Source organism: Microcebus murinus, chromosome 2 (assembly GCF_040939455.1).
Source record: "Microcebus murinus isolate Inina chromosome 2, M.murinus_Inina_mat1.0, whole genome shotgun sequence".
NCBI lineage: Eukaryota > Metazoa > Chordata > Mammalia > Primates > Cheirogaleidae > Microcebus > Microcebus murinus.
In genome coordinates this window covers 67,255,444-67,277,446 of record NC_134105.1, presented here as the reverse complement: position 1 = coordinate 67,277,446, position 22,003 = coordinate 67,255,444, and the positions used below count along the sequence as shown (strand labels likewise).

The 22,003-nt window shown below is 31.6% G+C and overlaps 1 protein-coding gene across 6 annotated transcripts in view; it reads right to left on the bottom strand.

The window, feature by feature from the left end:
• Positions 1 to 22,003, bottom strand: part of PRKACB (protein kinase cAMP-activated catalytic subunit beta) — a 121,981-nt gene that overhangs the window by 37,308 nt on the left and 62,670 nt on the right. For 2 of the 6 annotated variants that reach the window (XM_020282676.2, XM_020282671.2), the window contains exons 2-5: positions 6,096 to 6,157; positions 3,493 to 3,621; positions 2,036 to 2,134; positions 965 to 1,047 (exon numbers count right to left, since the gene is read on the bottom strand). In XM_020282676.2, coding sequence (XP_020138265.1) covers positions 965 to 1,047; positions 2,036 to 2,134; positions 3,493 to 3,621; positions 6,096 to 6,157 — 373 coding nt within the window. Of the gene's footprint in view, positions 1 to 964; positions 1,048 to 2,035; positions 2,135 to 3,492; positions 3,622 to 6,095; positions 6,158 to 10,565; positions 10,590 to 12,300; positions 12,325 to 21,003; positions 21,568 to 21,596; positions 21,810 to 22,003 lie in introns of those variants that run through there. The other 4 variants (XM_012747564.3, XM_012747565.3, XM_012747566.2 and 1 more) reach the window with 4 other exon arrangements.

The window sequence follows — 22,003 nt, the reverse complement described above, 5'->3', positions numbered from 1 at the left end:
CTCAAAAGGAGATATACAGATGGCTAACAAATATATTTTTAAAATGCTCAGCATCACTAATCACCAGGTAAATACAAACCAAAAACCACAATGAGGTATCATCTTACCCCAATTAGAATGACTATTATCTAAAAGACAAAAAATATCAAATGCTGATAAGGATGTGGAGAAAAGGGAACTCTTATACAATGTTGGCAGAAACGTAAATTAGTACAGCCACTATGAAAAACAGTATGGAGGTTCCTCAAAAAACTATGAACAGAACTACAATATGATCCAGCAATCCCACTACTGGGAATGTATCCAAAGGAAAGGAAATCATATTGAAGAGACATCTGCACCCCCATGTTTACTGCAGCACTATTCACAATAGCCAAGATATAGAATCAAACTGGGTGTCCAACAACAGGTGAATGGATAAAGAAAATGTGGTGTATACACACTATGAAATAATATTCAGCCATAAAAAACAATGCAGTCTTCTCATTCACAGCAACATAGATGGAATCAGAGGACATTAGGTTAAGTGAAATAAGCCAGGAACAGAAAGTTAAACATCACACGTTCTCAATCATGTATAAAAGCTAAAAAAAAGTTGATCTCATAGAAGTAAAAAGTAGAACAGAGGATACTAGGGGCTGAGAATGGTAAGACAGGTGAAGCACAGAGTGAGATTAAAGTATATGAGATTACAGCTAGATAGGTAGGTAGAATAAATTCCTGGGACCAATAACCAGAACCAATAACCTGGAATCTCAATAGTAGTCTTTTTGTATTGTTTTTAAATGAATAGTTATAAATTGAATTTTCCATTCTGATTATATATTATTAAGGCAATTATAATGATCATAGTCTTTTTATGAGAATGAATATTATGAATTTTTGGTATTGGCATTAACTATAAAATTTGGTGTAAAACAACACAAGCATATAAAGATTTAAGGAGGGGAAAAGCATTAGTTACCTGAACCTTCCAATTCTTCTTAAATGTGAAAACATTTCACCCCCAGGGACATATTCCATAACCATGTATAAATTAGAATTATCCTATGAACAAATAAGAATAAAATAAATCAAAATTATGAAAACTAGGTAAAATTTTTTTTTTTAGATTACACCATGGTCAATTAGGAAAAGAGAAATTTAAAATCCATCTGACAAATTAATAACATTGGGATGTAGAGAATAAGTAGACAATGTGCTAGCTTTTCTATATTTGGGCACTCATCTTTTTTCCCCCTAGTATTCTTGCCACAAATTAGTCTGGGACTTTTGCTATTTCTACTCTTGCAAGGGACATTTAACTCTGAACAATTAAATACTGAGGCAATGAGATAATGTTATAGTATATTGAAAGGGATAACAAAGCTAAAAAACAATTTGTAAAAGTTCATGAGAATATTTGCATTTTATGTACAAGAGAGTAATGATTTTAATATCTTAAACATATAGATTGTCATATGATTTAAAGAATAAAGGGAGGAAAAAGGTTAAAATATTTCATATGATTCAACTTGCAATATGCCAAGTATCATTCCAAAGAGATGAAAAGCTGCCAGTTTAAAGAATAAATCTTGTGTGACTTTATCAGAAACCTGAATAGTGTAGCAAACACTGTTCTGTCTTGTATAAGTGAAAAGACTAGAACACAAATTACTAAGTAAAAGAAGATGGTAAGATAGATCATAGCAGAAAGTGTTCAAGAAAAGTGGAGGGTGCATTGGCTATAAAAATTGCTTAATAAGATATCCCTATGGTTTCTGATAAATCAAAACATTTGATTTTGTAATTCCATCTCATGAAGAATTAAACATATCATCTTGAACAATTTCCCCAAGGGAGAACCAAAACCTTTTTCAATGTTACCTTAGTTTATAAGCACAATGGATTTAATTACATAACAACTAAAGATATTTCTTTTTTGTTTTTTCATATTATTCAGGCTTATCATCTGGTTTAGAATCCTATTCACAGCTTCATATTTTAAAAAATATATCAGGTTGAAATATCTCATTTAGATATTACTTAAATGTACCTTAAAAGAATACTCCAGTCGAACAAGAAAAGGAAAATTCACTGCCTGTAATATTCTTTTCTCATTCAAAGTATGCTCTATTTGCTTCAGTTTAACAACCTGTAATTGAAACATAAGTGTATTTTAACGTACTTAAACAAAATTAAAAAGTTATTATTTTAAAAGAAAAAAATAAAATTTTTTCCACATAATAATAAACTTAGATAAGCAAAATTGCTAGACTTGGATAAGGAAGATAATAATTACCAACTAGGATTCAAATGAAAGGCCTAATAGAGGATTTAAAACTGGGTCTTTAAAAGGCCAAATAAGATTTCAGTTAAGAAGTGAAAGCTAAATAGGAACAAGAAATAGACTCATAAAAATTACTTCAAAAAATTAATATGTCAAAATATTTAGATCCTAATGACTTATAGTCCACTAAAAAAGCTGGCCCAAACCATTATAATAAGGAGATACAGATTTTAAATACTTCACAAGATAAGCAATGAAATTATTAAGGAAACATCAATAATTGAAAAATAGTAGGTAAAAATAAACTGTTCATTTTACAGTACCTGAATAGATACAGGTACAAATTCTAAAACTTCCATTTACACCATTATAGAAGAGGGCACAAAAAATATTGGGAAAAAAACTAGTATGTCTTTATAACAAATAGGTCATATAAGCTTAATCAAGCTTCCTCTGCATTGTCTATTCAATAGAAGGGGAAAGTACTTTATCTTGACTTCATGAACTGTGATTCTATTCCACATGGGATTCTATTTTGAATTTAAGAAAAGGTGACCTTAGGGAAACATAAATAATTGTCTTGCGTATGTGTAAATCATTAGAAGGTGGCATTCTTTCTTGCTAGAGGCTTACTGACATTCAGGGATAATCACAGACAACAAGATGTGAAAAATTAATATAAAAAAGTAATTAAAATATCATATTGGTAGATAAAATTAGAAGTATGCCAATAATATTGAGCAAAGAATAATCAACCGGGAGTCAGCAGATCCTGTGTGCTACTCTACACCTTCTATTCAACCAACTTTGTGACTTTGGAGGTGTTACTTCAACTCTTTGGACCTCAGGTTTTTTTAATCTGCAACATGAAGTAGTTGGGTCACTTCTGTCCACATTTTTAAAAAGCTAGTTATAATTTAGTCCATAATTATCACAATAAATTACAGCTGTCCCTCAGAATTCCTGAGAGATTGGTTCCAGGACCTCCACAGAAACCAAAATGCCCGGATGCTCATGTCCCTGATATAAAATAACATAGTGTCTGCACATCATCTACTTACATCCTCTGTGTACTTAATGTCATTTCTAGGTTACTTATCATATCTAATATAATGTAAATGCTATGTAAATAATATTGTAAATAATTATACTACATCTGTTTAATAGTCTAGCTAATAAAACTGAAGTTAACCCTGAAGGTAAATAACAACAAACACACTAACCTTCTGCTTATCTAAGATCTTCATGGCATAATACTGTTCAGTGGCTTTATGTTTCACCAACATGACTCTTCCAAATGAACCTGTTCCAAGGGTTTTTTTCCTTTCAAAATCCTCAAGTCCAGCATTATTCTAAAGATACATAAAAAATAAAAATAACGTTAAAATTAGAAATCCTCAAAAAAAGACTATGATCATTATAATTGCTTTAATAATGTATATAGGAATGGATAATTCAATTTATAAATATCCATTTAAAAACAATACAAAAAGACTATTGAGATTCCAGGTTATTGGTTCTATTTTCCCCTTTGAATAAGATAGGATCTAATATCTGAGAAGAGAATTATATTCCAAAACAGAACATAATAGTAACAGGAGAAAATAAGAGCCTCAGCTGAAATATTAAAGGTCATATTCTAATATGCATCTCTAGTACTGGATTTCTAATAAATTAGTTTCATATTTTAATAATTACAAACTGACCAGAAGTATACTGACAAAGACTCATGTAAGCCACGGTCTTAGTGCACCTAGAAATAACTGTAGTGAATAGGTAAGCTGAAGGATCAGAGTCCTTTCACTGGAGTTACCTCTGCGTGCTTACTGTCTTACTTCATTCCTGTCTTTATACAAGCTTATAGGACTCGATAATAACATGAGAGATCCTGGTGGCTTTTTCTCTCTGATGTTATAATAAGCCAATATTATCTAAAACAGTAACAATAAGGAAAGAAGAGTTCCTCACTCCACAAAGAACCAAAAGCCAGAGTCCGAGAACAATGATCACACTCTTCTTTTTTTCTTGAATAGATGTTTTGTTACAAGGAAACATCTTTGTTTGGCTTTGACTACAGCATAGAGCAAAGAACTGGAGGCATCAATCTATTGAATTTGTTGCTGCCACAACAAAATGAAAATTACCAAGAGCAAATTATGTGCTAAAGAGCAACAAGTAGTAATTGCTGACCCATTTCTTGAATAGGTTTTCATTATGAAGATCTCCATGAATATATTAGAAAAATACTTGAAGGCCCAGTCTGTAGAGTGTTTAGCTTGAGAAAAATGTGACGCAGTATGATTCTTGTATAAGAGGAATCATGATAGCTATCGGAGTTCACTGTAGTTGGATTTGATTTCTATTATAAATCAAACCTTGCCTTTTGAAACACATTTTAGCTTCTTATTGGATCATTACAGAGAAAGCAAGCAATCTAAGGTTTACATATAAAATTGTTTTCATCATACTTTAATTTTACACTTTTAATAATTTTAAATTGCCATGAGATTATCTATGCACAAAAGTGTTTATAAATCTGATTGAATTAATTAATCTTATTGATTAATATTTAATTTTTGATTTTCTCAACATAGATGGATTACAATGTTTAATACAACCCCAATTAAATAATGGAAATAAGATTTATTAATAGATAACAGAACATCTCTTTAGGCTAATCACTGCTTTTCTTTGTATTATAAAAAATATGGGCCGGGCGCTGTGGCTCACGCCTGTAATCCTAGCTCTTGGGAGGCCGAGGCGGGCGGATTGCTCAAGGTCAGGAGTTCAAAACCAGCCTGAGCAAGAGCGAGACCCCGTCTCTACTATAAATAGAAAGAAATTAATTGGCCAATTGATATATATATATAAAATTAGCCGGGCATGGTGGCGCATGCCTGTAGTCCCAGCTACCCGGGAGGCTGAGGCAGAAGGATCACTCGAGCCCAGGAGTTTGAGGTTGCTGTGAGCTAGGCTGACGCCACGGCACTCACTCTAGCCTGGGCAACAAAGCGAGACTCTGTCTCAAAAAAAAAAAAAAAAATATGTCATTTTTCTTATCTCCCTTAATGTTGCATATTACATAATGTCTAACATTTTGTAATCACAATGTCTAACCTTTGTGACTATGTTTTAAGCTACAGGTCATGCTCTAAATCTTGGTAATCCTGGCATCTTCAGAAAACATTTATTAGAATTCTTTAGTGAAAAAAATACTTGAAATAAAAACTTTTTGTGCTAGTAAAAAAAGACTTTCAAAATTCAATCTACTATTGAAGTTCACTAATTATTTATAATTCTATAAAGAGATTTTTTGGGGAAAGTATAGATGGCTCTTTATATATACAGTTTTTAGATCTTACTTAAGACTGAAGTACTTAAATTATATAGAACATACTCCATTAAAATGTTGATGAAAGTATCCTGTGTACCTGGTATGTTGCCAAAAGCCAAACATTTGTGATGAAGATTTGAAACTGTACAACAGGATTCTTATTGTTACAATTAATAAAAATAATAAGATTCTACGAAAGGCATGATTCAAAATTAATATAAGAAAATGTCAAGATTTTATAGCAACTTGGAGTTAGTATCAAAATTTATAATTAGGCATTATATTAGAAATTGGTTCCTTCTCTAATTCAGGTATAAAATTATTAATCAATGAATGAAAATAGAACATTATGGCAAAATTCTTATTTTAAGCTTATGTTTACTAATGCCACATGAAAATTAAAAATTTTGAGGTAGTAAATTTTTTAGGCATGAATCATGACTTTACTTAACACAGGATATTTAAATTGAAGAAAATCTGAATATTTCTTACCGGAGGAGGATTTTCCCATTTTTTCAAAAAGTCTTCTTTGGCTTTGGCTAGAAACTCTTTCACTGAAAATATATATAAAAACAAATTTGTCTTGTGAGAATATTTACATTACATGTATGAATATCTATATTACATTTTTATATTACATATAAATATTCTCTCTTAAAAAATACATACTTATGTTAACTATTGTGATGAAAGATATATTCACTACCATGTTACACTGGAGAGTTATTTAGTGTCTCTAAACAAGAAGCAAATACTTTCTCAAATTTCTAAGAATCTTTAATTTTGTTCTATATGGAAACCACTTTGATAATTTCAAATTCTAATAACAAAAGTACTGTTTCTGAAAACATGCCAGAAATTCAATGTAAAAAAGTTCTTGAAGCTCTTACTCGATGGGGGCGGGGGGCATAGACAATATATATAACCTTTACACTTGTACCCCCATAATACGCTAAAATGAATATACAAAAAAAAAAGTTAGAAATCAATCCAGGACAAAATAGTGATTGTAAAAAAGCCAGAAGTGATATTAACAGAGCCTTTAACACAAGAACTGAAAACAGCTAGAGAACATGAAACTGTTGATTTGTGAAATTTAAAATATAATCGATTTTGATGAAGAGCTGTTTTCAGGTATAAGGATTTATATTGTGTATTAGATTTGACTAAGGGCTGTAGAGAAAAAGAAAAACTACTGACTAACACATAAAGGATACCCACAAAGACTTAAAACAAAACAGAACAAAACATCACCAACAAAAATCCAAACAGCTTAAGAATCTCATTCTAAATCTGCAACAAAAACTAATGTCTAAATGCCTAATTTAAAATGTACACTAAAGTAAGACAATTCAAAACCAGATGTTCATATATTGATTAATAATAGCCACATTGTTTTATAGAGCAGTAGTTTAATCAAGTTTCAAATCTGTAAATTAAATGGTGAATCATTTAAAAGTTTTCCCCTTTTCATTGTCTTTCCACAAAATTATTAACAAGGGTTTCTGTTACAAAACAACTTCACAGGTTTAAAGACAAATAATAAGGATAAAATTCTAAAGAGCTAAAATGGCATTAACAAAATATATTCTTGTTCTTATTGTTATTAATAGGTATAAGAACAAAACCTGACTATACAAGAAGTAATTACTTTAGTGTTTCTTTTTGTTCAGAAAGTTCCCAATATTTCTCTATTTGAATCTATAAAGTAGAAAATAACAAAAATAGGATTCAAATAGTGTTGAAATAATAAACAGCTGGAGTAGACAAAGCGAACTTGAAGTGGCACACTGACAATTATTTTAGAAATAGTAAGAGTGATGATGATGAGGAGGAGGAGGAGGAGGAGGATTAAAAGACAGAATTAAAGGTGGAAGTAAAGGACTCGCAAATTCTTTAAGATTCCTAATGATACTGTAGTATTAAAGTGAGGTGTTTTAAGATACACATTATTATTTCCTGCTTTATCCCAATGTAGTACCTTTGGCAAAACACTGTTACTAACCATAAAGGCTGTTGGCATTTTAAATGTTTTGCTATTTCAAAATGATGACAAGCAACAAGAGCAGACATTAGTTTGTAAGTAACACTACATACAGTATGAATTTCTGAAGACATTATTTTACTATTTTCTGTAAACTGTTCTTTGTATTTTCATATAAAATATTCTTAATACTTATTTTATAAAATTTGAGAAGAATAATTTTTAAAATTAGAATTTTCCCATTGCAGGAAAATCTCATGCACCAAAACAATAAATAAAATAATTTAATCTAATCATCCAAATATAATCTAATTCTTCTCTGGGGGTGGATTAAGGGTGGCAAATTCTTACATTTTCTTGGAGTTTAGGATAGTTGAAGTCATCCTACTTCTAAAAGTTAATATATTAGTTACAACTGATGAAGAGTGGATTTTTAAGTACAATTCTTTTTTCATGGAGAAGACATATCTATACATGGCAGTGACTTGGAAATGATGGCTATAAAATAAATTAAAAGCATAATTTATCGCAAAATACAACTGTGACTTTTAGAAAACAACTTGTGATTCCCAAAATATACCTCTTATTTCTTTTGAAAAATATTTTTAGTTATCTTTTATTTATAGAACTTGCACATCAAGTTGCAGTACAAAGTCCCCAGATGCCTGTATGAGTATAAATAATTTAGAGACAAGGAAGAGAATCAGGGAAAGAAAAAAAATCCCTAACATCCTGTTTCAGCTTCTCCTGTCACTTTATGTTAAGCAGATCTAGAGTTAAGAAAAAATAACTGATCAAAGGAAGGTCTAGCAGTATTTGCTAAACATAGCAAGTGGAAAAAAATTCCTTTTCCGTACCTGCTGATATGCTAAAAGGAAAACTTCAGGTACTACTTATTTTTATCCATAATAGAATATTGAGGAAATTCTTTAAAATATTCTCTGTACTCATCAATATTCTGAGTTTACTGTCAATTAACACGGTAGAAAGTAAATAGCAGTTCTCATAAAAGTCTTATGTAAAAATGATCAGAAATGGGCATTAATCAAAGATATTAAATTTTGTGAATTATGTCAACATGGAAAGGGATTTCCTTTTAAGTAAGGATGAGAATTAATTATAATGTCAAATAGTTTCATGAAGAAAACCCTGTTCTTGAAACAATTTTTTGTCATATAAAAACATGTATACACATGAAATCTCTAATATGTGCATTATGTAGATGCAAAGATGAACATAGATAACTCTTTGTAAAAATATGTTAACCAAACTATACATCTTACAAATAACAAAATAAAATTACCAAAAATAAAATATCTTATAATATGCTGGATTATTATAAGTCTAAAGTAATAGGTAATCTAGAACCACATATATTTGCTTTGAATTTTATTTTTAGATAGTGGTAGATTTAACTTCAAAATGCTTTTCTCTGGTTATTTAAAAAAATTTCTATCCACTGACATAGGTGTTGGCAGCTAATTAATAAAATAAGAGGTAGGGGAGACGGACAGATTCAAACATTGCAACACATTCAATCCAGAGTTCCCTATAAAGCATATATTAATACTTTGAAGTTCTCAATTTTATGGTTTACTTGTGTTCTAATACATAATAAGCCATATCTATATTTAAGCATTTAAACCATTGTGATGGTTTTAGAGCTTGGCACATCTGAGTTAGAATATTAGCTCTAATACTTCTTAGCTGTGTCATAATAGATACCTATCCCCACAGTGTCTGACAGTGATTAGTAACACTTCATAAGAAAAAGATACCTCAAAGAAGGATTTTTCTGCAAATATATTTTATTCTGTATTGGTTAATAATAGAGCCAACTAGATACTACAAAAATGAGAAGGACATACCAAAAATTAACTCAATTTATTCCCAGAAATATACATTCTCAATTATATTTATTGTCTCCTCAGTTTGTATCATTTAGAGTCTATCATATTGCATTCTAAAGGAAATGAGCATGCTAAAGGAATCTACAGGTCCACCCAAGGTTTACTTGCAGCATCTTTCACCCACATTCATGAGATGATAAAAGAAAAAGCAAAGATAATTTTTATGTATTTCTACAAATTCATATAAACACAACTTAATTCTTATCCCTCCAAATATTTTTGAATGTTCTCATACACGGGGCATAGTTTAAAAATCAGATTTCAAAGAGCATTTTAAATATTAAGAAAACTGAAAATTCAAGCACAACATAACTTTATCCCATATAATTCAGATAATTCTGAGTAGTATGATAAAAATGTTTCACTAATAACATTCAGCAAATTTATTTATTAGATATTTTGGGGTGCTGTGTTAGATAAACTAGATTACTGCTTAGCATAAGTAGAACATGTTGTTATAGTATGTCATTATCCAGTTCTTAAAAGAGTATTACTCATATTTTGTAAGAAGAGTTACAAATCTATTTTAAGCTTTATAAATAGATTATAACTACTCTAAATGTTGAGCTCTTCAGTTTCTTTGTAATGAGATAAATTTTGCCTTCCTTTTCTATACAACTCTAACTTTAATTTATATTAGAAAATTAGAAAGGAAACAAGCAGACAACAGATCAAAATAGAATAAAAACATCCTTGGGTAAATGCCACTTAAGATATTAGCTATCTCATTCAAAATTTACAACGGTATATATTTTTAAAAAACTAACCTGCGTAGTCTAATTTAAATGGTGTGTATTAATTTGTCTTCTGCTACCCTATATATCTTCTGCTGTTTCAGACTGCTAAATGTATTGTTTTTAAATTTTACACAAGAAAGTGCAATATAATCATTTGTATAGATAAAACCCAACCAACATAAAACTAAACAAATTATTTCCTTCAACAAAAATATTTTATTAATTCAACATACTTAATACAATATAACTTTATAAGGAAAATAAATACTTGCAAACAACAAAGTAAAAAGTTTTAAAGGTAATATTTGTTTTATTAAAAATAGTTGCCTACCAGATATTTCTGAAGAAGAGCAAGCTTGTGTCCAAAAGATAAATTAAACAATGATTAAATTACACTCATAAAAATAACATATTAGCATAAAATTACCTATACATTTTCCCAGAATATTTATATACAGAAATAAAATGTTAATGTGGAAACTCAATAATTTAACTGAATGTATTCAAATAGGATACCTTAAAATTAAATGGTAAAGCAATAAAACCAATAACTATTGTTTAGTGTCAAAATCAATACCATTCTAATTTTCCTTATATCAACAATTAACAAAAACTTTAACGCCTCATGACAATATATATGGCTAATAATTTGAAGAAGCAAATACTGAAATACAAATCCTGTAACTATTGCAATAGCATCTCCGAACTTCTGATACTCAGTTAAACTATATGTTTAACTGTAGCAAAGACACTAAAAATTATAACACCTTGTTTATTCCTTTCTGAGAGACTTGTATCTTTCAGGCATTCCACTTTCTTGGTGTTATTTTAACAATCTTTTCAACATTTATTGATGTCTGTTTAGTGGTGTCAGATTCTGAGCTACGACTCTGTGAATACTACAAAATATCTCCCATTAAGGGAATGAGAAGCTAATGGGGAGATGGATGAATCATTATATTAGAATGTGTCAAGGACTACAACGAAGGCAATTTTATGGTGCTATGAGACCTTGTAAGAGAAAATTCTTGGCTAGTAAGGTAAAGAATACTAAGAGGCACTGCATTTGTTCTGAATCTTGAAGAACAAAGAATTCCTCTGGCAGATAAAGTTGGGGAAAAAGACATTCTAGGCTGAGACGATCTTGTATAAAAGGCATGGAGGAAGAGCATAGTATATCCAGGAAATGGCAACTGACCTGTAATGGCTGCAGCATAGGGGGTGAGTGCACAACAGCAGGGGAGGGGAGGTGCGCTGGCAAGCAGGTGCCCAACCATGGAGGGCCTTGTTTGCCACAGTGATGCTTCTCAATGTGTGGGAGGGAAGGAGATCACACTGAGTTAGTTCACAGTTATTAGAGTCTATTTCTTCAGGGAAATAGAAGGCAAGATGGCTTGCTGAGAGAGGAGGAAGCCAGGTGGAGTAATGAGGGATGACGAAGATTAGCGGCTGGATTATTTTATACCTAGATGGCTATCTATATGGGGAATAAAAGACAGGGCTATTCTAAAATTTTCTATTGGGTAAAGAATAAGTATTAGGTACTATAAGCAATTATATGTTTTTAATGCTTTTTTTGTAATAGCAGTTCAAAAATTTGTTACTTAAACAGATTATAGTTCATGTGCCCCCTACTGTCTTTGTTATTGTTTCCATCTCCTTCCTTTACCTTAACAAAAGCATTATTCTATTTCAGAATTATTTAGTGTATGTCAGAAAGCACAAAACGGTATGGAAACTGAGTAAATTACCCATGAAAATACCAAGTTTTATCAACTAATATTAGTAACAGAAGAGGACAGTCTTTCAAAATCTCTGGAAAGTGTAAATCTAGTGGAATACATTAGTTTATCCTCTGCCACCCCGACTTCAAACACCCACCTCTTTAGAGATCTATATTGGGTATTTCTAAGAATATACACACACTGTACTACAAACATTTTCAGTAAATAGACCTCCTATAAAAATTAAATATAAAATATTATAATCGCCAAAAAATACTTCATAAAAATCCAACTTATAACAACCAAAGTAACAGAATTATTCTGGTAAAAGTGGTTTCCTACCAGATGCATCTGATGATTTGCGAGCTTGATCAAAAAGAATAAATAAATTAAACAGAGATTAAATAACATATAAAATAACATACCCACAAGAAGCTACCCATCCATAAATGTTCACTAGTATATTACACAATGAAATAGAATGAAAAAAATACTTAAGCATACATATTAGAAAATGTCTTATAAAAGGATTACAACAAATTCTTTGAGTATACATATTTTTAACCAACCAAAAACCCTACTACTTTGGAAGTGTGTTTATAAATTATCATATTCTATCCCTTTAATCTGAAGGATAATTGTGGCCACTTTGCTGAGGGGCACTTTACTTGCCTCACCATATTCAAACATGTTCATTCAAAGTAAATTCACTATAACCTTACAAAGGATAGTGGGTACAAAAAAACAACTTTGTGCAGTTTATTGGATTGGGCCATGCCTACCTTTGATTTCTAAGATATTAATTAGTCTTTCTATAAATACTAAAGTCTCACATGAATGAGTGTTTGGAAATTTAATAGGTAGTAAATGCTGCATTTGCTATGACAATATTTATTTTACTCTTCTTCCCTCTCTTTATGCTTTATTATTTGTTAATTCTTTATCAAGTCTTGGTTACAAGTGAACGGTATAATGACACACTAAACTGTGAAAAAATAAAAACTTTATTATAGTGTTTATACAGAAAAAATATGAAAACTTTTTATGAGATGTATTTAAATAAACAAATTCTAGGGCTGGGCATGGTGGCTCACGCCTGTAATCCTAGCACTCTGGGAGGCCAAGGCGGGGACAGATTGCTCGAGGTCAGGAATTCGAAACCAGCCTGAGCGAGACGTCATCTCTACTAAAGATAGAAAGAAATTAATTGACCAACTAAAACTATGTATACAAATAATTAGCCGGGCATGGTGGCACATGCCCGTTGTCCCAGCTACTCAGGAGGCTGAGGCAGTAGGATCGTTTGAGCCCAGGAGATTGAGGTTGCTGTGAACTAAGCTGATGCCACGGCACTCACTCTAGCCTGGGTAACAAAGTGAGACTCTGTCTCAATAAATAAATAAATAAATAAATAAATAAATAAATAAATAAATAAATAATCAAATTCTAGGAAGAAATACATTAACTTATTTGACATTTACATGGACAGATGGATACACCATGAGACCACATTCATCACTAATCACATGCTTTCTCTTCCAACAGATCTCTATCTGGGGATGCTGAAGATTTTCTAGCCCATCCATTCCATGTTTGATTAGAAATGTTTCCTATGGAATTTTATAATGAAAACTTAAACTACATTTATAGTCAAAAAACTAATGACCCAGGTAGTCTTTGAAATGTTCTTTGAAATGCATTTTACTTCCTTAGTTGCTCACTGAGGCTTTTTTTCATAGAAATATTGTATCTACCACAATCACATGTCAAGGAATTTCCAGACATTTCTGCATTCAAATATTGTCTTGTTGCCACAGAACAGAGCTAGGAGTGGATCCCTAGATGACAGGGAATGCACATTATCAACTTAGATAGTAACAAGCGGTTCAATAAATGCTTGTGTCAAGTTATAGCCCTCCCACCACATCCTTGATGCTCCATATTTTCAACAAAAAATATTAACATCAGACTTTCCAATTTTTGCTAATCTAACGAGTATGAGGTCAAATCTTCTTGTTAAAAACTAGGTAAATATCTCTCAGTAGAATGCTATGATTTTTCCCTTACAGGTCTTATAACTCTTTTATTAGATTTAGTCCTAGGTTCTTTAGAGCTTTGGTTGCAATTGTAAAAGGGAGATTTTTAAAAATTAACTTTTCTTTTTGTTGTTGATGTATAGAACATAGTCGATGTTTATATATTGGTTTGATTATATCTGGCAATCTATCCAGACTCTCTTATCAATTCTAAAATCACATTGGTATTAATAGATTCTCTTGAGTTTTCTATGTAGATCATCACATATCATCTGTGAATAATGAAAATTGGTTCTCTCCATCTTATTCTTGTATTACTGTGCAGGTTATGACGAACAGTGCAATGATGTACAGAAACAGTGACAGTCGGCATCCTTTTCTTATTCCTAACTTCAGAGAAAATGTTTCTAACTAATTTACTTTTCCCATACTTTACTTGTAAAACTATACTAGACTCAACAAATGAATCTAAGAATATTTCCTCTTTTTCAATGTTCTGGAAGATATTGTACAAGATTGAAATTTTTGTTCTTTGAATGTTTCTGAGATTTTGACTGTAGAACAGTCCTAAATTTGTTATTTTGAGTAAAGATTTTAACTATAAATCAATTTCTTAAATAGGTATAGTTCTAATCATTTCTTTTAAAAACAGTTTTCCATGAACCAAACTTTGCTTCTTCTGTATCTTTATTTTTCAGGAATATCTGACTTATTTTTGCCCATGTCTTTATCAGTTTTTTTCTTCTTTTGCTTTACCATGCTGTGCTTTTCCTAACTTGGTTACTTACATCATGAATGTCTTTCTCCTTTCCTAATTTAAGCATTTAAAAATTTATCCCTAAATCCATTTTGGCTTCACCTCACAAGTTCTGAAATGTAGTTGAATTTTAATTTCTATCATGGATTAATTCTTGACCAGTGAGTTATTTGAAATTTTTAAATCTTCAAATATATACATTTGTGTGTTTGTTAGTTTTTTTTAGCCTTTTATCATTGATTGAACTTAACTGCCTTTTGGTCAGACTGACTCCTGTATATCAATTCTTTGAAATTTGTTGGATATGTTTAGTCATGCAATCAATTTTGTAAGTGTTCTATATCTTTCTATGTATTCTCTAATTACTGGGTAAGAAGTCTCTCTATACATCTATAAATCTTATGTATTTTCCCTTGTAAATGGGTAAATTTTGCTTTATGTATTTCGAGGTTCTATTAGAGGTACATACAATTTTTTCTCTTATATATTTCTTTTGTATGTCATTAATTTTAAATAGTAGCTGTATGTGACAATTCTACTATGGCTACTGACATTCTTGGGAAGGTCTAATCCTGTTGTATCTAAATAGCATTTGTAGTAGATGTGTGTGTATGTGTGTGTGTGTATCTATTTTGTTTTTGGATTGTGAACTCTGAGTTTAGAGGGGCTTTATTTGTGCAAAACCTACAGGACTTGACCTGAGGATGTGTCCCAGTAGAGTTTGTATTAGCGTTTGCCTGCTTCACAATATATGCTACCAGCCTGCAATTGCTCTGATAATATACTTTATTGATGGTTCCTAGATCACACAATTAATACACATTAAAACCTGAAATCTACTTGAAGGGAGGCAGTTGATTACAAATTCTTGGGAGAAGCACTCCACACATGCACCCAGGTCTCAACCTTGCCCCCAGGAACCCAAACCAAGGAGTACAAGTTCCTTATTTTCTCCCTGTGTCAATGAAGAGGTTTTATTTTCTACTCTATGCTTTCACTGAGGTTATGATCCTTTGAGGGGTCTAAGAAATCCCAAATTGCATGAATCAAAGAACTTGTCTTCCATCTCCATGGGGCTATTTTAAACAAAAGCCCTTTGATCACCAAGGTATGAAAATCTCCTCAGGGTAGTTAAGGTACACTCCCCCTTACAGCTCTGGTTTAATCATTTACCATTTCATTTTTTGCACTTTGGGAATTTCTTTTAACTCTTGTAAACTCAGGTATTCATTTAAAGGGATGGGTGTTTATTCGACATTTCAAGGTGTTGTTGATTTCAATAATTTTTGTCCTAAATATGTTTTCGAGTTATCTAGTGTCCAATTTTGGAGCTTCCTGTTAGGAAGTAAGATGCAAAGAGATCTGGATATTTGTGGAATTCATTTTTTATGCCTGAAATTCCAAATTTTCACCAGGATATATTTAAGCATTGGCATCTTTGTTAGTCTTGTCAAAACACAACGAGCTCTTTCAATGTACAGATTCGGGATTTTCTTCAACTAAGAAGTTTTCCTGAATCATATTTTTGATTATCACTTCTGTTCTAGTAATCATATCTGTAATGTGGGGATTTTGCTATTCATTCAATTTGTAGAATGCCCTTCTTTTATTGATTTATTTTTGTCCTACTTTTATGTAACATACTTTTCTCCTCATAATTTTTATCTTGTACATTTCCCCTACATTCTGGTAGGGTTTATAGGCACATTATTAATTTACTTTTCTGCAGTGATTACTCTGCTCTTTAGTGCCTCTAATGCAGCTTTGTATTCTGCACATACCAGGTTTATTTTCTTATAACCTTTCCTTATCATATCATGATGCTTCTTTTCCATTCCTGCCCTTCAGCCAGCAATCTTTTTATTCTAGTTTGCTGTTTTATTTTCTTATCTTTCATGTCTTAATTCACTGATTCCATGTTCACTTGAAATTTTTAGGAATGAATTCAGATGATATCTGTAATTTCTTATGTTTATACCTTCTTACACAAATATTTTCTAAATATAAATTCATTCTCTTCCTCTTGAAAACTGTGATTTTATTCTTTTATGGTGCATAACCTCTTTTATCAGCTCCATGTTGTTTATTTCCTTTTTATTCATTCATGGACAATTAGAAGCTTTTTAAAACTTTACAAATGCCCCAAATAAGGTAAGTGGTTTTTCTTTGGACTCTCTGACTTTCTATTTGGGAACTGTTAGAATTAACTCCTCAGATCTTTTAGTTTATACATATTTACATTATCAGTTAAATAATCCAGTGACCTTCTGAATTGGGAATGTAGCTAGGACTATAGGGTTCCTTGCTGGAGGTGGTGCCTACCACATCAAGGGAGAGCTTTTCCACTTCTGAAAGAAGAAAGGCCACTTTTCCAACTTTGACTAGCCTAATAAATTCTTGGTAATCCTACTATATCCATTTTAGAATGAACGTAATTAGCAGTGTTGGATCTTCCACTCATTTTCCTCACTGTCTTTCTTCTAAGCCTTATCCCTCCAAGTTAATGAGGGGAAAATTATCGTTTATTTCTTTTCCACAAAGGCAAGCTACCCAAATTAGAATTGTTAGTTAGAATTTGGACTCTGATCATAAATATGAGCCTATACATTTTGGGACAAATACCTGTCCTTAATTTCAGGACTGGGGTACTGTTCCCAGTTTTGTGTTCTTGTAGTATTTTCAGTCAGCATCTAGAAAGGGAAATTAATTAAGTGCTAGCACTCAAGTCTGCAACTTCCCTGTAACTCATAGCAGGTTAATGCCTTCTTCTTCAGATTTGCTCCCCACCACAGCTGGGCCAATCAGAGTTCTCACCTAGGATTTCGATTTAGTGATGCTAGTTATGTTGATAAACACATGAACCAGGAATACACATAACTCCGAACATGTCACATGACTAACCTCCATTTTGTGTAAGCAGCAGAGAAAACTATTCTGTCACAGTGAGGATAACAAAGCAGATACAAGGAGAAAAGTAAACGAATCATGTGATCTCAGAAAGAAAAACTGAAAAAAGGTACCATTATGATTCAGTCTCAGTCAGCTTTTCAAATCTCAGTTCTAGCCCTTAGTAAAGCTCAACTCTACTTTTTACCTTTGAGCTCCATGACATACTCTTCATCCTGATAATGCCTGTATCTTTTTCTGCTTAAGCCTGTTTGAGTAGGTTGCTATTTCTTCTGCTCAAAAGGGCCTTAAGACAGTTCAATTGAGTTTTAGAGGGATTCCTTTAGTATTCATAAAACCTGTTTGCTTAACAAGAGCAAAAACTTCATAAGAAGAGTTATGAGTAAGAAAAAAATTAGAAAGTGAAAGCTTTTTTCACATTTATAATTAATATTTTTAAATACTAGAAAGATAAAAGTTCTGATTAGTACAACTTAATTTCTTAATCATTTTATCTGACTTCATACTACAAAGATGATTCAAGAATAAGTAAATACTGTGATTATTGTATTTTCTGAACCAAAAAATCAAAACACACAACTGATACCTTTCATTGGTAATGTAAGAAAAGTGTTTAGATATGTAAAAAATGTCATTTTTTACATTAGTCATTCATTTATTCTACAATTATTTATGAGGTTTTTTTGCTGTGTTTGGGGCACTGGAGTAACTATTGGAAACACACAATAAGGAAGGTTCTACCCTTGCCTTAAGGATTTCAAAGTTTAGAGATTAGAAACTGACACACAAATATATAATTTCAATATAATACAATAATTGTTACAGTTTTTAAGTTTGCTTTGGGAGTAAAGAGAAATCACCTAATCCTAAAGAGTCGATGATGAAGGCACTGAAAAGCATAGCTGGTTCTCAGAGTTTTTATGGGAATGAATATAAATATGGAAAGGTAGCAAGAAATTATATGTAGTATAGTATGGCTGGATGAAAATTTGTGAGAGAGATGCAAATAAAGCCAGAAAGGTAGGTCATTTATCTCATATGCCATACTAAGGAGTTTAACTTTTCTTTTAGAGGCAATAAGGAATAATTGAACGTTTTCATATTGGATTAAGAAATGAGCATTTTTGCATCTTAAAAATTGCAGTGTGGAAAATGGTTTGATGGGATATAACTCTGGAAGCTGGGGGACCAGTGAAGCAGTTATTGCAATAGGATTGAGAAGAGATCTAGAATACCTGATCCAAAAGCATTCCCACTGTCAGTGAGATTGGAGAAAACTGAGTGATTTCTGATGTGAAACTTAATGACTGAGTGTATGCCTGAGGGTAAGAAACAAGGTTTCTGATTTTACTATCTGCATGGGCAGTGGGATCATTAACAGAAATCAGAATCTATGAAACAGGAGCAGATTTGGGCATGGGAAGACAAAATTCACTTTTGAACTGAATGCTCAGGTAATGACTGAAGATGTAGGCATGGATGAGATTATTTGGTGAGAATGTAGCATTAAAAGAAGGCCAAAGATAGATTCCCAGAGAAAACTAACATTTAATTGACAGGAAGGAGAAATGGAATAGCTTTATAACTAGAAAAGTACCATATACACATAAATACCCCATGTATAGTAATAGACTTAGATAAAAAAGACCAACATTTGCTCATTTTTACAAATAAAACCACATTTCACTTGTAATTTTCCACAATTTTGAAATGGCTAAGGCATTTAACCACTTACGACATGAGCAAAATTACTTGAAATTGGACAATACTGAAAAAGTCAGAATGTCTAGTTGTGGTTACTATGACAGAAAAAAGCTATAAGGGAAGACCAATATGATCAACTATATTAAACACTATCCATAATCCATAGTTTTCTTGAAAGAAAAATAAAGCAATAGAGAAGCAGCAACAATTTTCTTCAGCTAAATCCAACACAGCCTGTTGTAAAAACCTCAGGAACATCACAGTGTTTACCTAAAGATCCTAGGTTACATGCCAAATTTTCAAAGAGAAAACAAACATTGGCCTGATTCAAAGAAATAAAAGTATGATAACTAGCTATATTCAGTTTTGATATCCATAGACATCCTAAAGAATATTAGCATGTTGATTGTGTAATACTGGTCCAAATTTAAAACACGAAATCAGAAAGATCTACTTTGATAACTGGAGAATAAAAATCCAGTTCATTCCTAATATTTTGCCTGGTAAAATGTTCCTTTAATGTCTAATATCATTCTATAAACAAATATATAACAGTGTTTAAGAGGGTTATATTGTTTTGCAGCAGGATAAAGAATATTTATTGGTGATAATAAGGTGATCTCCAGTTATGAAGAAAGAAAATGTTCATTGATTTTGAATTCTGTCATTATACAGCAAAACTCCAATTTTCTCAGGGTCTGAATTCCAATTTCAAATCTCTTAAGTGTAAATCATAGGTCTGTTATGTTATCAGAGAAACCATATAACATTTCCTCTGAAAATATCTAAATGAAAGGTTAACTTCTAAACATCTTCTTAAGATGCTAATGAATTATGCTTTAAGCAAGTATTTCTCACTCTCACAACAGGATATCTATTTTTAGCTGCAGGTTTGGCTTGAAGTGACAGCTTTTACCCTGTGATAAACTGCAGTATATATACTGTAGTACATTTTCTCAAAAAGCAATTCTAGAAATTTTTTAGAAAAAAATAAATCATATTATAATAACAAGAGACCAGTTATCACAAATGTATTTATTCTAATAAATTATTTTCCCCAAAAATCTGTTTCTTAAAAATTTTAACAAAGCCTCCAAAACCAAAATGCATATATTTATTTCATCATCAAATCCTTATTTCTCAATAAATTTTAGGTAAAAGCAACCAAAAAATCAACAAAATTTTGGCAGCATCTTATTTTAAGATTACTATTTGAAAAAACATAATCAAAAAGAATCTAACAAAAATTAGTATTAGGATGACAAAGATAATCAAGTTAAACTTAAACTAATTATCTTCAGGATCAGATATTTTTAAAAATTCCTCTCTTATCATGGTGGGTCTTCTAGTCACTAATTTATAATAGAATTAATAACAGAGCACAACAAATACAATAAATCAAACCGTAAAGAGAATTAATAACTGATTATTGGTATTGACTATTAATAGTGGCATTAATTGTTTACAGTTCTTAATGGCTTTCAAAAGCAATTTACTATAATGCCTAATTTGCAAAAGCATCAATACAAAATACAATTCACTGTAGCTCTGGCTTTACATCCCCTTAAAAATATTTTTTCTTCTTATAGTTAAATATTTTTTAAAAATATACAACTGCAGAGTCTCAGAGAGCATACTTACCACTCATGATGAAAACCAACCTTTCCAAAACATATTGCTCAAAACAACAATCCAACAGCAAAGGGAATTATGCTAATCTCTAGAGGGAGAAGAACCGATGGTGTAAACACATACACTGGAACATGCAGCACACAGAAAATGAAAAGAGCTTTCTTTTGTTTTAAAAAGAAAAGTCCCTAGAAGCAAAGCATAACTGCCTAGCATGAGATATCACTAGTAAACGTCAGATTAATGCCGAAGATGTAGATAACTAGATTTAATTTCTTTCAAGCTAGTTATCCTAGCCTCCTTCATATACCACTAGAACAACTCAAAATGGCAGGGAGAAAATGTTCGAACCAGGATGTATAAGATGTTCTCAATTATATCAGCATGAGTTGTTACCACGGCAACATTAGACCAGAATTATCGGTTCACTTGTAACCAAGGAGTAGCTTTTCTAAAGCTTTAAGCAACCAAGACAAATAAAATACCTTTTTATTTTAGAGCCACATGATTCTCAAATTACCACGTTCCTTAAATTTAAGCACTAATCTACCCTTTTTACATTTTCCAAAGATATAAACAAATTGCTGTTTTCTTCAAATACTCACACAATCCCATGTTGAACCTGGCAAGGAACAAACAGCAGAATGATTGCACCTAAACGTCTTTCAATTACACCAGCTCTTACTGCTAGCTGTGGACCTCGCTGATATTAAAATGCTGTGTGCTGTTGCTAGTGACTATTGGCGATGAATCTTATTGCCCAGATCGCTGATAGCTTTCATTTTTCATGAGCCAGAAAGCTATACTGCAGCACAAATGTTAACCATTTAAACATTCTATATAATGAAAGAGACAAAATATAATACTATATATATATGTGTCTGCATTTATAAAGGAGAATCATAGAATAACATTTATCAACTTCCATTAAATTCAGCATTACAAACGGTGTCAGATGCCATCCATGTGGTATTTAAAAGAAGATAATACACAAAAAAGTTACTGGCAATTA